Consider the following 13,966-nt stretch of genomic DNA (forward strand, 5'->3'; position numbering starts at 1 on the left):
CCCAGAATATGTCAGGAACTCAAAAAACTCAACAGCAGAATCATAACCAATCCAGATAAGAAATGGGCAAAGGACCTGAACAGATAGTTCTCAAAAGAAAAAAAATACCTATAGCCAACAAGTATATAAAAAAGCATTCAATAGCCATCAGCTAAAGGTAAAGCAAAACCATAATGAAATATCACTTCACCCCTGTAAGAATGGATATTATTCAAAACACAGAGAACAACAAATCCTGGCAAGCATATGGAGAAATAGGAACGCTTATACATTCTTGCTGGGATTTTAACTGAATTCAAATACCATCAAAAACAATGCGAAGAGTGCATGCAAAATTACAAATAAACTTGCCATATGATCTAGAAATCCTACTACTCAGTATATGCCAAAGTCATGAATTCATTATATCAAAGATACATGCTTCACCATATTGATGCCAGTACTGTTCACAAAAGCTAAATATAGAATCAACCAAGATGCCCACCATCAGATGAAGGGATAAGGAAAATGTGGTATATCCATTCAATGAACTATTACTTATGTAGAAAAATTGTATTATTTGTAGCAAAATGGTTAGAAAAAACTTTCAAAATAAGGCAAGACACAAAAATACAAATACTGTATGTTCTCCCACATATGTGGCAACTTAAATTTTAGAAAAAGAAATACCTGTGTACCCACTTTGCTGTCACTACATTGTTTTGTCAAACTTTGTTTTAAATCTTGTCAAGTAAACTTACAGTAATCAAATGCTGCTATGGTTTTAATTATTTGTGACTATTTAAAAATATATATTATGGAAATGAACATTTTCCCCTTGATTATTGTTACTACCCTCATCTATTTTACTACTTATGTTTTAACTCTTTATGTTGATCTTTTTACTTATAGAGCCATTGAAGCCTTTTATTATAACATAAATTTAAAGTATGCTATCTCAAAAATTGTCATAATAATTTTAAAATAAAAATTTAAGTGCATTTTTCAATTAATTAAGTTAAAATGGTAAGAATTTATTAAAATTTTAACAGGTAGATCAACAGAGGTTTGCAAATTTGAAACAAAAACTGTATACACAGTGAATAATTATAATTGTTTTCCAAGGAAAAATATCTGTATAGTAAATAATTATAAAGACTCTAAAATATAGGCAGGAGTGAGAAACTCAATCTGGGTCTCTAAGTGGTTGGCAAAGATCAAACTATTTGAATGATCACCTGTTGTCTCCTTGGGTGTAAATCAGCAGAAAGTTGGAATCAGAAAGAGAGCTTAGACTTGAACTGAGAAACCCCAATACTAGATGTGGTCATCCCAATGGAGTCATAAACAGTATATCAAATGACCTCCCCAACTTTTTTTTTTTATTTTTTATTTTTGACAGGCAGAGTTAGACAGTGAGAGAGAGAGAGACAGAGAGAAAGGTCTTCCTTTTTCCATTGGTTTGCCCCCTAAGTGGCCGCTACAGCTGGCATGTTGCAGCTGGTGTGCTGCGCCAATCTGAAGCCAGGAGCCAGGTGCTTCTCCTGGTCTCCCATGGGGTGCAGGGCCCAAGGACCTGGGCCATCCTCCACTGCACCCCCGGGCCACAGCAGAGAGCTGGACTGGAAGAGGAGCAACTGGGACAGAATCTGGCGCCCCAACCGGAACTAGAACCTGGGGTGCTGGCGCCACAGGCAGAAGATTAGCCTATTGAGCCGCGGCACCAGCCCCCAAATTTTATTATAATTATGCACTCAGGCAAGAAAATAATCAATACACCAATTACATATGTTTTCTTGATTCTTTCTCCCCCATCTCATATTCTCATTCTAAATTTTTTCACAGATTTATTCTCAGTTTACTTGATGATCATAAGGTTAACCCTACAGTAAGTAAAGAGTTCAATAAATAGTATGAAGAAAAAAATTAAAAAAAAATAAAAGTTGGGAATGTCATTTGATATACTGTTTATGACTCCATTGGGATGACCACATCTAGTATTGGGGTTTCTCAGTTCAAGTCTAAAATACTGTTCGACAACCGAAGAGACAAAGACTGCACACAATCATTAATTTCAAAATGTCCATTTCATTTTAGGTAGCTTTGCATTGAGAATTACATATGAAGTTAATTTTAGGAAATTTATAATCTAAAGCAGCCTTTTCTGAGAAAAATAACTTATTTAATTGTGGTCCCTTGTGTGTGTGTGTGTGTGTGTGTGTGCTAATTGGGAGGCTGAATCCTGAGCACACAAGCTTAGACACAGGGAAAGAGAGAAGAGAAATTCACAGAGAACTGACTGTTAAAAAAGGGAGAACTCGAGGCCAGCGCCGTGGCTAACTAGGCTAATCCTCCACCTGCGGCACCAGTACTCCAGGTTCTAGTCCTGATTGGGGCACTGGTTCTGTCCCAGTTGCTCCTTTTCCAGTCCAGCTCTCTGCTGTGGGCTGGGAAGTGCTTGGGCCCTTCACCCGCATGGGAGACCAGGAGAGGCACCTGGTTCCTGGCTTCGGATCAGCGCGGTGATTAGCTCTACTCATAGAAAGGAGTAAAAAATTTCATTTAAATAGTGATAGGAAAAATATTTAGTGAATGTGTTAAATTCTTGTATCAGTATATGTGCTGCTGATGTGAGCACATAAGTGTATTAAATTCTTCAGAGAACTTTAGGTAATATTCAAGTTAATATCAGAAATTTAATTTTCCACAAATGTTTCAAACTTTTAAGCTCTATAAATGTTTTCTTAATCTTGTAATTAAAGAATAAAAACATAACAAATGCACTCAAGAATTCAAGACAGTATTTCTTAGAAAATTAGTGAGTGTTAACTTTACATAATGAAGATGATGAATTAGAAGTCCCAGCTCTTAAATGAAATCTCTCTGTGAGTGAGATCCCAGTGGAAAGAAGTGGCCATCAAAGAAGGAGGTACCTTTCTCTGAAAGGTGGAGAGAACTTCCACTCTGATTATGGCCTTGTCTAAATAAGGTCAGAGTTTGTGAACTCAAGAGGCTTCGATAGCCTTGGAAGCGCATGACAAGAGCCTCAGGTGATTATTGACATCATAAATAATAGTGTCAATTGTTAAGTCAACAACAGGAGTCACTGTGCGCTTACTCCTCATGTAGGATCTCTGTCCTTAATGTGTGTACTATGAGAATTAATGGTAAAACTAGTCTTCAAGCAGTACTTTATACTTTGTGTGTCTGTGTGGGTGCAATCTATTGAAATCTTTACTTAGTATATACTAAATTGATCTTCTGTATATAAAGATAATTAAAAATCAATCAATAAAGAATGGGCTGGGAGACGGAGTAGAAGGTGGGATGGTTTGTGGGTGAGGGTGGTTATGGGGGGGAAACTGCTATAATCCAAAAGTTGTACTTTTGTAATCCATACTTATTGAATAAACATTTTCTTAAAAAAAAAGAAGTCCCAGGTCTGTATTCAATATCTATTTTCCTTTGAGCAAGTCATTTCTCTTAACCTCAAGTCTTACAAAAATATATTTTTCATAACTTATCTGCCTGGCAGTTTTAAAGATTTTATGAGATTAGAGTGCTCGCCAGGTGTGCGCGGCCGCGGGTCGCGTGTCCAGCGTGTCCTACTCTGCCACGCTGCCCGCGCGCTTTTCCGGCAGCACTGCCCGGCCCTCTTCTCACTGCCTGGCCTCTGTTCCCCCTTCGGACGCTGCCATCCTGTGGAAGCCTGCGCAGCCACACCGGGCCTGAGACGGCCGCGGCCAGCGGGAAGCGGAGGGCTTCTTGTCGCGGCAGCCGCGGCAGGTGAGGGGCAGGCGTCGTCGACCGCGCCAGGACTTGTCATGGAATCTTTATCTCTAAACTCAACAGGCACAACTTCTGCCAGCATTGTGTGATGACCAAAAGCAACAATTCCTGGGAAAGCATTTGAGGACCTACTTCTTCATGGTATAATTCTAGAGACCTGTAAATGTTTCCAAGGACAATGAAAGTGAATATGCCTCCTCCAGTCCATAGATGCAGATTGTGCTGCAGACCTCCCAATGGTATATCCTCAGGTTTTGGTGTCATTTGAAGATCTGTCTGTGGACTTCACCTGGGAGGAGTGGCAGGACCTGAACACTGCCCAGAAAATCCTGTACAGGGATGTGATGCTGGAGACCTATAGCAATCTACTATCCTTGGGACACTGCATTAGCAAACCTGACTTGATTCTCAAGTTGGAACAAAGAGCAGAGCCATGGATGGTGGAAGAACACCCAAACCGGAGCCCAGTTGCCCAGAAAGGGGATGACCTGATTGGGACCAACCAGGAAAGTCAAGAAATAAATTGGAGGCAACATGTAATCACAAACAATAACACATCAACTAACAAGGGAATTGAATTGAGAAATAGACTTAATTTAACCTCACACCATATTCCCAAACTGATTATCAAAAAGGAAAACTTTTCAGGAGTAAAACCCAAAGCATGCAATATATTTCACAATGTGCATTTCCCTAGCGGTCCTGATGAGATGCAAGTATACTTTAAGAAATCTTATCTCAATAAGGAACAAGAAACCCACAGAGGAGAGAAACCCTATGAATCTGCTGAGTATGAGGGACCTCTCATTTCTAAATCAGATCGTACAATAAATCAGAGTAAACATAAAGGGAATAAAACCTATTCTTGTAAACCCTGTGGGAAATATTTTAGCTGTAAGTCATGTCATGCAGTCCATCATAGAACTCAAATTGGAGAAAATCCCCATGTGTGTATTGAATGTGAAAAAATCACTTACCAGAAGTCAGAGCTCATTAGAAATCTAAGAACTCCCATAGGGGAGACACCTCTTGAATATAGTGAATGTGGAAAAGCCTTAGCAAGAGGTCCATTTTCATTAGGCATCTGAGCATTCACACAGGGAAGAAACCTTATGAATGTAATGAATGTGGAAAATCCTTTGGCCGGAAGGCACATCTCATAAGACATCAGAGAATTCACACGGGGGAAAAACCTTATAAATGTAATGAGTGTGGAAAAGCTTTTTGTTATAAGATATCCTTTATTATGCATCAGAGCTTCCATACAGGGATGAAACCCTATGAATGCAATGAGTGTGGAAAAGGCTTTTACCAGAAGTCGCACCTCATAGCACATAAGAGAATTCACACGGGGGAGAAACCTTATGAATGTAATCAGTGTGGAAAAGCCTTTACTCATAAGTCACTTCTCACAACACATCAGAGAATTCATACAGGGGAGAAACCTCATGAGTGTAATGAGTGTGGAAAAACCTTCTGCTTGAGGTCATACCTCGTTAGACATAAAAGAATTCACACAGGGGAGAAACCTTATCAATGTAGTGACTGTGGAAAAGCCTTCTGGTGGAAGGCAGACCTAGTTGACCATCAGAGAATTCACACAGGGGAGAAACCTTATGAATGTAACGAGTATGGAAAAGCTTTTTGCCGGAATTCCTACCTCATTACGCATCAGAGAATTCACAAGGGTGAAAAATTATTTGAATGTAATGAATGTGGAAAAGCCTTTTGGAAGAGATCAGTATTTATTAGACATCAGAGAACACACACAAGGGAGAAACCTTATGAATGCAGTGAGTGTGGAAAAGCCTTTCGGCAGCAAGCATCCCTTATTATACATCAGAGAATTCACACAGGGGAGAAACCTTATGAATGCAGCAAGTGTGGAAAAGCCTTTCACCAGAAAGTATTCCTTATCAGACATGAGAGAATTCACACAGGGGAGAAGCCTTATGAATGTAATGAGTGTGGAAAAGCCTTTGGCCAGAAGACACACCTCATTGCACATCAGAAAACTCACAGACTATTGAAACTTCAAGAATGTAACGAGTGTGAAAAAGTCTTTTGGTGTTCGTCAGATCTTGTGAAACATCAGCGAATTCACAAAGGTGGAAAATGTTTTGAATGTAATGAATGTGGAAAGCCATTTAGCCGGAAAGAACACCTCATTAGGCATCAGGCAATTCACACAGGGGAGAAACCATATGAATGCCAAGAGTGTGGAAAAGCTTTTTTCCGTAAGTCACACCTCATAAGACATCAGAGAATTCACACAGGGGAGAAACCTTATGAATGTATTGAGTGTGGGAAAGCCTTTTCCCAGAAGTCACACCTGATATCACATCAAAGAGTTCACAAAGAGAAATCTTATTAATGTATTGAATATGGAAAAATCTTTTCCTAAGGTGAACCCTGATTATGCATCATAGACATTACAAGGAGAAACATGAATCTAGTGAATGTGAAAAATGTTTTCCAGAAATTTGAGCCTCAAAAAAGCATAGAATTTACAAAGCAGGGAAACATTTTGAATACAATTAATGTGAAAAAATAATTTGTCAGAATTTAGATTTGACAAGTGTGACGATAAAGCAAATAGGAGTGGAGGGAGTCTTACTGGTAGAATGAATGTAAAACATATAGTTTTCTAGCAGTGTTTATCACACATCAAGGGGCTCAGAGATGAGAACCATGCACATGTAGAATTTTCTACCATAAGTAATTTCTTTCTGTCAGATAATTTAGAAAGATGAAAACCTGTATGAATGTAATGAAAGTAGCAAAACCTTTGTTGCAAGGCAAACATAAACAAATGTCAGCACAATCACAGAAAACCCTTTGAAAATGTCATGTGTGGAAAAAGCCCTTTGCTGGAATCACCTCAGCTGGTATTAGGGAATTTATGTGACAGAATTATCCTGTGTGAGAAAGACTGTTTTCTTCAAAAACATTTTGTCCTCTTTGATGTAGAATCTATTTGTGCTTTCACCTTATTTTGAATAGTAACATGTAAATGAACTGCTTTGACAAGTAAATATCCTTATCAAAAAAAAAAAAGATTTCATGAGATTAGATTTTAAAATGCTCAAGAAACAGTGAAGTAATGGACTAATCTGTTCTTCACCTTTATTACAGAAACAATTTTAGAATTTCAAATATAAATAAATGCTTGGGTTTTTTGAGATTTATTTTTTATTTATTTGAAAGACAGAGTTACAGAGAGACGTAGAGACAGAAAGAAAGGTCTACCATCCACTGGTTCACTCCCCAAATGGCTGCAATGGCTGGAGATGAGCCAATCTAAAGCCAGGAGACAGGAGCTTCTTCTGGATTTCCCACATGGATGCAGGGGCCTAAGCACTTGGGCCATCATTTACTGCTTCCCCAGGTGCATAAGCAGAGAGCTGGATTAGAAGTTAAGCAGCAGGGATTTGAACCAGCATTCATATAGGATGCCAGTGCTGCAGACCAGGGCTTTAACCAACTTCACTGCAGTGCTGGCTCTATGAATGTTCGTTTTCTCATAGTTTTTAATAGCCAAATGTTTGTGTTTTCATAAAGTATGACTAATTTCTAATTGTCATTATTGGATTTTCTTTTTAAAAGATTTATTTATATATTTATTTCAAAGGTAGAGTTAGAGAGAGAGGAGGGACAAAGAGAGAAATAGAGATCTTCCTTCTGGTACCCTACCCAAATGGCAACAAGCTGGGGCTGGACCAAACCAAAGTCAGGAGCTTACTTCTTTTCCATACAAATAATATATCTCCTATTCAGAGAATTCTAATGCATGGCACAATCTAAAATATTTAGAGATTTAAGATAGAAATAGAGTACTCAACATGGAAGGGTTTTATTACCACAGAGCACAGATTATATAAGAGGCTAACACAAATTGGTGGCCACTCTGAGGAACAGCAATATGGGACAAGTCAACAAACCAGGAAATAGCACATACAGGATATAAAGGAATTTTAGGGTACAAACTTGGTAGCAAACTAGAATGGAAATTTTTGTTTTCTACAATACTAGGCTATGACCTGGGCCCAATATAAAGTTTTGAGAGTGAAAGAAAGGATCAGTATGTTCACTTTGCAGTAAAGCTAAGAGCCCCAGCTGCAGGGATAAGGTACTGCTGCTTTGGGAACAATGAATGAGCGTTCAAGCCTATGTAAGCTAATTAATAAACTTTTGTTAACAAACACAGTCATGTTGGGAGCTCAAGTGTTCCTATTTATAATTTATTCCAAGACTAAGTGAAAAGGACCAAAAATAAGCCTTTTTATTCCCACTGTGGTAATTCTATTGCAGAAGGGACTAATTTAAATCCTTTGACAGACAAGAACTCTGCCAAGATTACTTTTCTGAGGTGGATAAAAATTTAAATGAAGAATTATGTATTCTCTAACTTGATATAATATATTGAACTCAAAGTCGGGTAGAAAACACAATAAGTAAAAGTTAACTACAGGCTGGAGGTGATAATGTTAAACATGGAATAATACTCATGACAGTTTCAATTAACCATGCTTAGACACACATTCCAGGTACTGAATTAAATACTATAAAGACATATTTGTAACCACATACATCCACCCTGGAAGGATATTTTATCATCCTCCTTTAGTATAAGGTAATATTTGATAATAATGTCCAAAATTCAGACACCTAGCAATTGGCATAGGTAATAATGGAGCCCAATCTGTGTGCCTTTTCTATTTATCAGTTAAGGCTGATCTTCATTAAAAGAAAAGTTTATCCAATTGAAATTATCTTTCCTGCCTCTTCTATATTACAAATTTAAAGTAAAAAATCAGGGGCAGTTATTTAACCCAGCAATTAAGACATGGCTAAAATACCCACATCCTGTATTGGAATACATACATTCTCAGCCTGAGTTCCTGACCCAAGCTTCCTGCTAATCCAGACTGAGGGAAGCAGCAGCAATGGCTCAAATAATTGTACTCCTAACACCCCATGGGAGAAATGAAATGAATTGTGTTCCATGTCCCCAGCTTTGCCCTGGCTCTTCAGGGCTGTTAAAAATTTAGAGAATGAAACTTTATTTTGGTGTTCTCTATCACATCTCTCATTTTAAAAGTAAAAATAAGTTTATCATAATAAACTAGAAATATAAAAATAATGAAATGATTTTAATATGAAACCACAGTATCTGAAACTAACAATTTATAATCATTTTAGGATAACATCAATATTTTTCAAAGAAAAAAAGTAATAAAATAGACAAACTTGTTTTTTTAAAGATTTATTTCATTTATTTGAAAGACAGAGTTACAGAGATACAGGCAGAGAGAGAGAGGTCTTCCATCTGCTGATTCACTCCCCAGATGGCTGCAACGAACGGAGATCCACGTGGGAGACCCAGAAGAAGCTCCTGTCTCCTGGAAGCCTCCTCCAGGTCTCCCACGTGGATGCAGGGGCCCAAAGACTTGGTCCATCTTCTACTGCTATCCCAGGCCATAGCAGAGAGCTGGGTAAGAAGAGGAGCAGCCGAGACTAAAACCGGTGCCCATATGGGATGCTGGCACTGCAGGCAGAGGATTAATCTACTGCACCACAGCACTGGCCCTGACAAACTGGTTTTAAACTCTTATTTTTGGTTACTGTAACACTTTCAAAAGTATATACAATGATATTAAAACTATTACTAAATAATAGGTCAAAAAAGTGAACTTTTTAAATAAAAGATCATATGATCAAAAATTACAATAAAAATTGGCCAATATAAGAATCGAATCATACAACATATGTTCTTTTTCTTGCTTAGTCTCAATAATTGCTTTCCTAACTGATGATTTGCATTGAGGTTTTATATTATATACCAATAATTATAAGTTATTGTTTTTTTTAAAAGATGTATTTATTTATTTGAAAGTCAGAGTTACACAAAGAGAGAAGGAGCAGGAGAGAGACAGAGAAAGAGAGAGAGAGAGAGAGAGAGAGAGAGAGAGAGAGGTCTTCCATCTGCTAGTTCACTTCTGAATTGGCAGCAATGGTTGGAGCTGCACAGATCTGTAGCCAGGAGCCAGGAGCCTCTTCTGGGTCTCCCACATGGGTACAGGGGTCCAAGGATTTGGGCCTTCTTCTGTTGATTTCCCAGGCACAGCAGAGAGCTGGATCAGAAGTGGAGTATCAAGGACTCGAACTGGTGCCCATATGGGATGCCAGCACTGCAGGCAGCAGCTTTACCCACTATGCCACAGCGCTGGCCCCATAAGTTATTATTCTTTTTACTAATTTATCATCTCTGACTTTTGTGATTTTTATAATTTTGGCAGTATACTCAGTTTAACAAAGAACAAATTGCCCTACTGTTTCATCTTATCAACAGCATTAATATTAGCTCCTTTATTTATTAAAAACCCTGCTATTTCCTCACCATTTTCACATATTGAAAGTTAAAGTGGTGTGAAGCCATCTTGTAAACAAGGTAACATTCACCAAATTACATGTGTGTTGCTCAACAAAATTGAAGACCTAACAATCTCAAGCACATCATATAGAAAGGAAGTAAGAGTGTCATCCGTTTTACTCCCATGCTTTCACATGCACTGCTCTTTCTTTAGGAAAAACTCCTATCTTCTACTTCATCACACAAACTATAGTAACCTCAAAAATCACATAAAACATTTGCTGGAACCAAGAGTCTTGGTTCTATTTAAATATTCACCAGGACATATTATGATCATTTGATTGCTCCTCATCTAAATTCATTTATGTTTGTATCTCTAAATCCTAAGACATGGTAGTAAATGTTTAGGTATTTTTATTGATCCTGTGACCCCCATGACTATCTCTAAAACAATATTTCCCAATATCTTTTCTCAAGAATATTTATTTTCCCACAAATTATTTACTGTGCTCTATATATGTTTGTAAAATATTACCAAACAACATATCATATGTCTAATATTAATCTCTTTAACTTAGCTTAATCCCTAAATATCATTTTTGTAGCAAACTTTTAGATTTGATGTATTAGAGTAGTAGTGATAGATTTCTGAGAGCTCTTAAATAAATACGGAGGTTCCTCTCTGTAAATTCACTTGATTCTACTTTGTCAATGGTATCAGGATGACAGATGCCATTGTCAGGTACTCTTGACTCCATATGGGTCACTAAGCAAATGGGTTCTGATTGAAAAGACACAGACTTCAAATACACTTCATTTTATGATGACTAAATGGCCCGGATTTTTCTCTGATTATAAGAGTATAGATTTTTACTTTAGCTATTAGAAAGCTCAGGATAAAAATTTGTTCTCAAAACAATGATAATTCTGGGATTCTCATATATATCTATTATTTGTAAATATGGTTTTACTATGGTTTCAATTTTAATTACTACTTAAAATATATAAATACAATGGTTTAACAGTAAAAATCCCAATACTGATACATGTTTGGCATTTTTAATATAATGAAAGCTACTACAGCACTTGCACTTTAAGGACAATACTGAAAAGAAAGATTATATTGTCTGAAGTATGCCAAGGTAAGTACAAAAGACCATGATCAACTTAATAATGCTAAAATAGTCTAATAGAATGTGATTATTCATATTCTATAACAAGAAAACTTTCAACAATTTAAAATCTTACTTCTTTGTTTTAATGTTTTATTTTACTTGAAAGGTCACAGTAAGGAAGGAAGCAGAGAAAGAGGAGGGGCAACTAAGAGAGAGATGTCTTTATTTTGCTTCTAAAAGTCAATGTCATCTCTAAGAGAATAACACGAAGTATAAATTATGATAAGTTATCATGAAAAGCTTAAAATCTTTATCAAAATGGACCCTTAAACTGGAGTTGTAAACTCAAATATCAATGATGGCAAAGCAGGTAACCTGAGTCAATGAACTACTTGGGTGAGGACAGTAGCAAATGGGAGAACATGTGAATTGTATAAAGCAGGCAACTTCTGCACAGCATACCACACAGACATATTGGCTCAAGAGATATAAGAAACATTCTTTAAGAGAAATCTGAATTTCAGATTTCTCCCTATATATCCTAAATTGTACATGTTGACAATTTATGGAGTAAACTAAACATAAGCTTAGCCATGGTTAGTCTATTGCCTTTGTGGTTATAAATTAATTAGGGTTTGTTGCCAACTAGTTGTATATAAAGCCAATACTCACATTTAAAATCTTGCATTTCTTTAGCATCATATTTTTACTTAAAAAGGCAAAATATCTAATAAGAGTTACTATGCCCAAAAAACTTTTTTCCAACATTTAATGTATAACCAATTTTACTCCATTACCACCAACTGTTAATTAAATAGATACTAGTTTCAAGGGACTGCTGAAACTAAAATATTAAAAGAATTCCAATATGAGTCCTTGCTAACTCCATGGTTTACAGTTTAAAACTGCTACACTGATTATGTGGTATTGTTATATGAAAAACACAGACATACTGAGATAGTCTTCAATCAGTTTCAACTAGAAGACAGGTTAACGAATTTCTACAACTGAAATCATGAAAACCTTGCTTGTAATAAACATTTGTTGACCTGATGACTGAACAATAACCAAGAGATTGGAAATATTTAAAGTGACATCCTCTAATTATTAAAATGAGTATCAATAAGAAAATTTCTAAGGATTCCTTGAATAGCAGTGAATGGTTTGTGGCTGGCAGGAAAAACGTTTAATCTCAATGCTGATACCACTGACACTCCTCAAAACTTCCCAACTAACAGAAGAAAACAAACACTGATGAAAACCAGGTTACTAGTGTAAAATGGGAAAGAGTTAAAGAAAATAGAAACTACCAAGCACCAATTCCTAGAGCTATCTTCAATTATGACACATAAGAATGTGTACATTATAGTTTTCAGTTCAGCTGTTCTAAACCGGTTATGTGAGATGATGATGATGAAAATATTTTAACTATACACGTGTGCCCAGGCCCTAATACATTTACTGTATCAGAATGCTCACAGCAGAGCCTAGACTTGCAAATGTGCCTTGAAATTAATATTTCTACATGAGAACACAATATTAGATACCCATCACTGCTGTCTTTTCTTTTATAATAAAAAATCTCACTCATTGTTTAGACCTTCAACCAAAACCAGGAAAGGGTTAAAGACAGAATCATTTCTGAAACTGCAAGATTTTTCTCTGCAGCAGTAGCTCATAGACTGGCAAACTCAAAATCCAGCTTGCTTTCAAAAGCTGTTTTTCACCAACCTTCCCAACAAGATATTCTAGACTGTAGAACACCTTTTAGACTCTTATCCTCACAGCTATTTCTATCGGAATAGAATAATTTCTGGTAACTATTTAGTTTTCCCTTTGGTCCATCACTTAATCACCACCTATTCACTCCCCATTTGGTTTCCACAGACTTCTCCTAAAATTGGTCAAGTTGCAAGATTACAACTCTTCACAAAATTCAGAATCATTAACCCTAGAATTGAAAAACATCTTTTCTCCACATGTCAACTGAAGGAAAATGAAAAACAAAAACAAAAACAAAAATTGTCCTCTTAGGATTTCTCTGAATGACCTCATTGGCAGACTGGCCTACCTGTTTCTGTTTCTTTTTCTTTTCCCTTTTACCATCACTTTACCATTAAGAGAGAGCTCTTTTTCTTTCAATACAAATATTTAAGAATTTTCTGTGAGTTCTATTTGGTGTAATATACTCTTGGGTTGAGTTTTAAACCAAAGACCATATCCAAGGCAAATAATGTTTTCCTGTATTGTTTTCCAGTAATTAAGAAAAAAAAGTTAAGGAGAAAATATTGAACAACTTAAGTGTATTCACACTTATTTGTCATTAGTACATAAAAGCTCTATTCACCAACCATTCTTTAAAAGGATCAACATTTAAAATGAACTCTTAGATTAGTATTTCAAAACATTTCCATTTAAGGGATGTTTAAACACATAGAAAGTAACTTTGCTTATAGCTATATAAAATGAACATATTTTAAATATGTTAAAAATGAAGTTGGTTTATTCCTATCTTGTTCCTCCCTTCAATATCTGCACTGTCTAAAAGCAATTGTTTTGCTATCCCAGCATTCTCACAGTAGGCTGCATTGTAGAAGGCCATGTTGCCATTCTCATCTATAACATTTGGATCAGCGCCATGATCAAGTAGAATCCTTGCACATTCTTGCTACAAGGCACTGAACAGCCTGTCAGCAATACACCAGAAACA

At 36.6% G+C, this 13,966-nt stretch overlaps 1 protein-coding gene across 1 annotated transcript; it reads left to right on the forward strand.

Annotated features, from left to right (window-relative positions):
- The first annotated feature begins 3,544 nt into the window (after positions 1–3,544).
- On the forward strand, positions 3,545–6,445 carry LOC100339106 (uncharacterized). The gene is given in 3 exon segments (XM_089315081.1): positions 3,545–3,765; positions 3,796–4,821; positions 4,824–6,445. Coding segments are annotated over 2 exon segments (2,166 nt in total). The 5' UTR covers positions 3,545–3,765; positions 3,796–4,004; the 3' UTR covers positions 6,173–6,445.
- The last annotated feature ends 7,521 nt before the right edge of the window (positions 6,446–13,966 follow it).

This window comes from Oryctolagus cuniculus, chromosome 16 (genome assembly GCF_051225735.1).
Source record: "Oryctolagus cuniculus isolate XC-2025 breed Fujian yellow rabbit chromosome 16, ASM5122573v1, whole genome shotgun sequence".
NCBI classification, from domain to species: Eukaryota; Metazoa; Chordata; class Mammalia; order Lagomorpha; family Leporidae; genus Oryctolagus; species Oryctolagus cuniculus.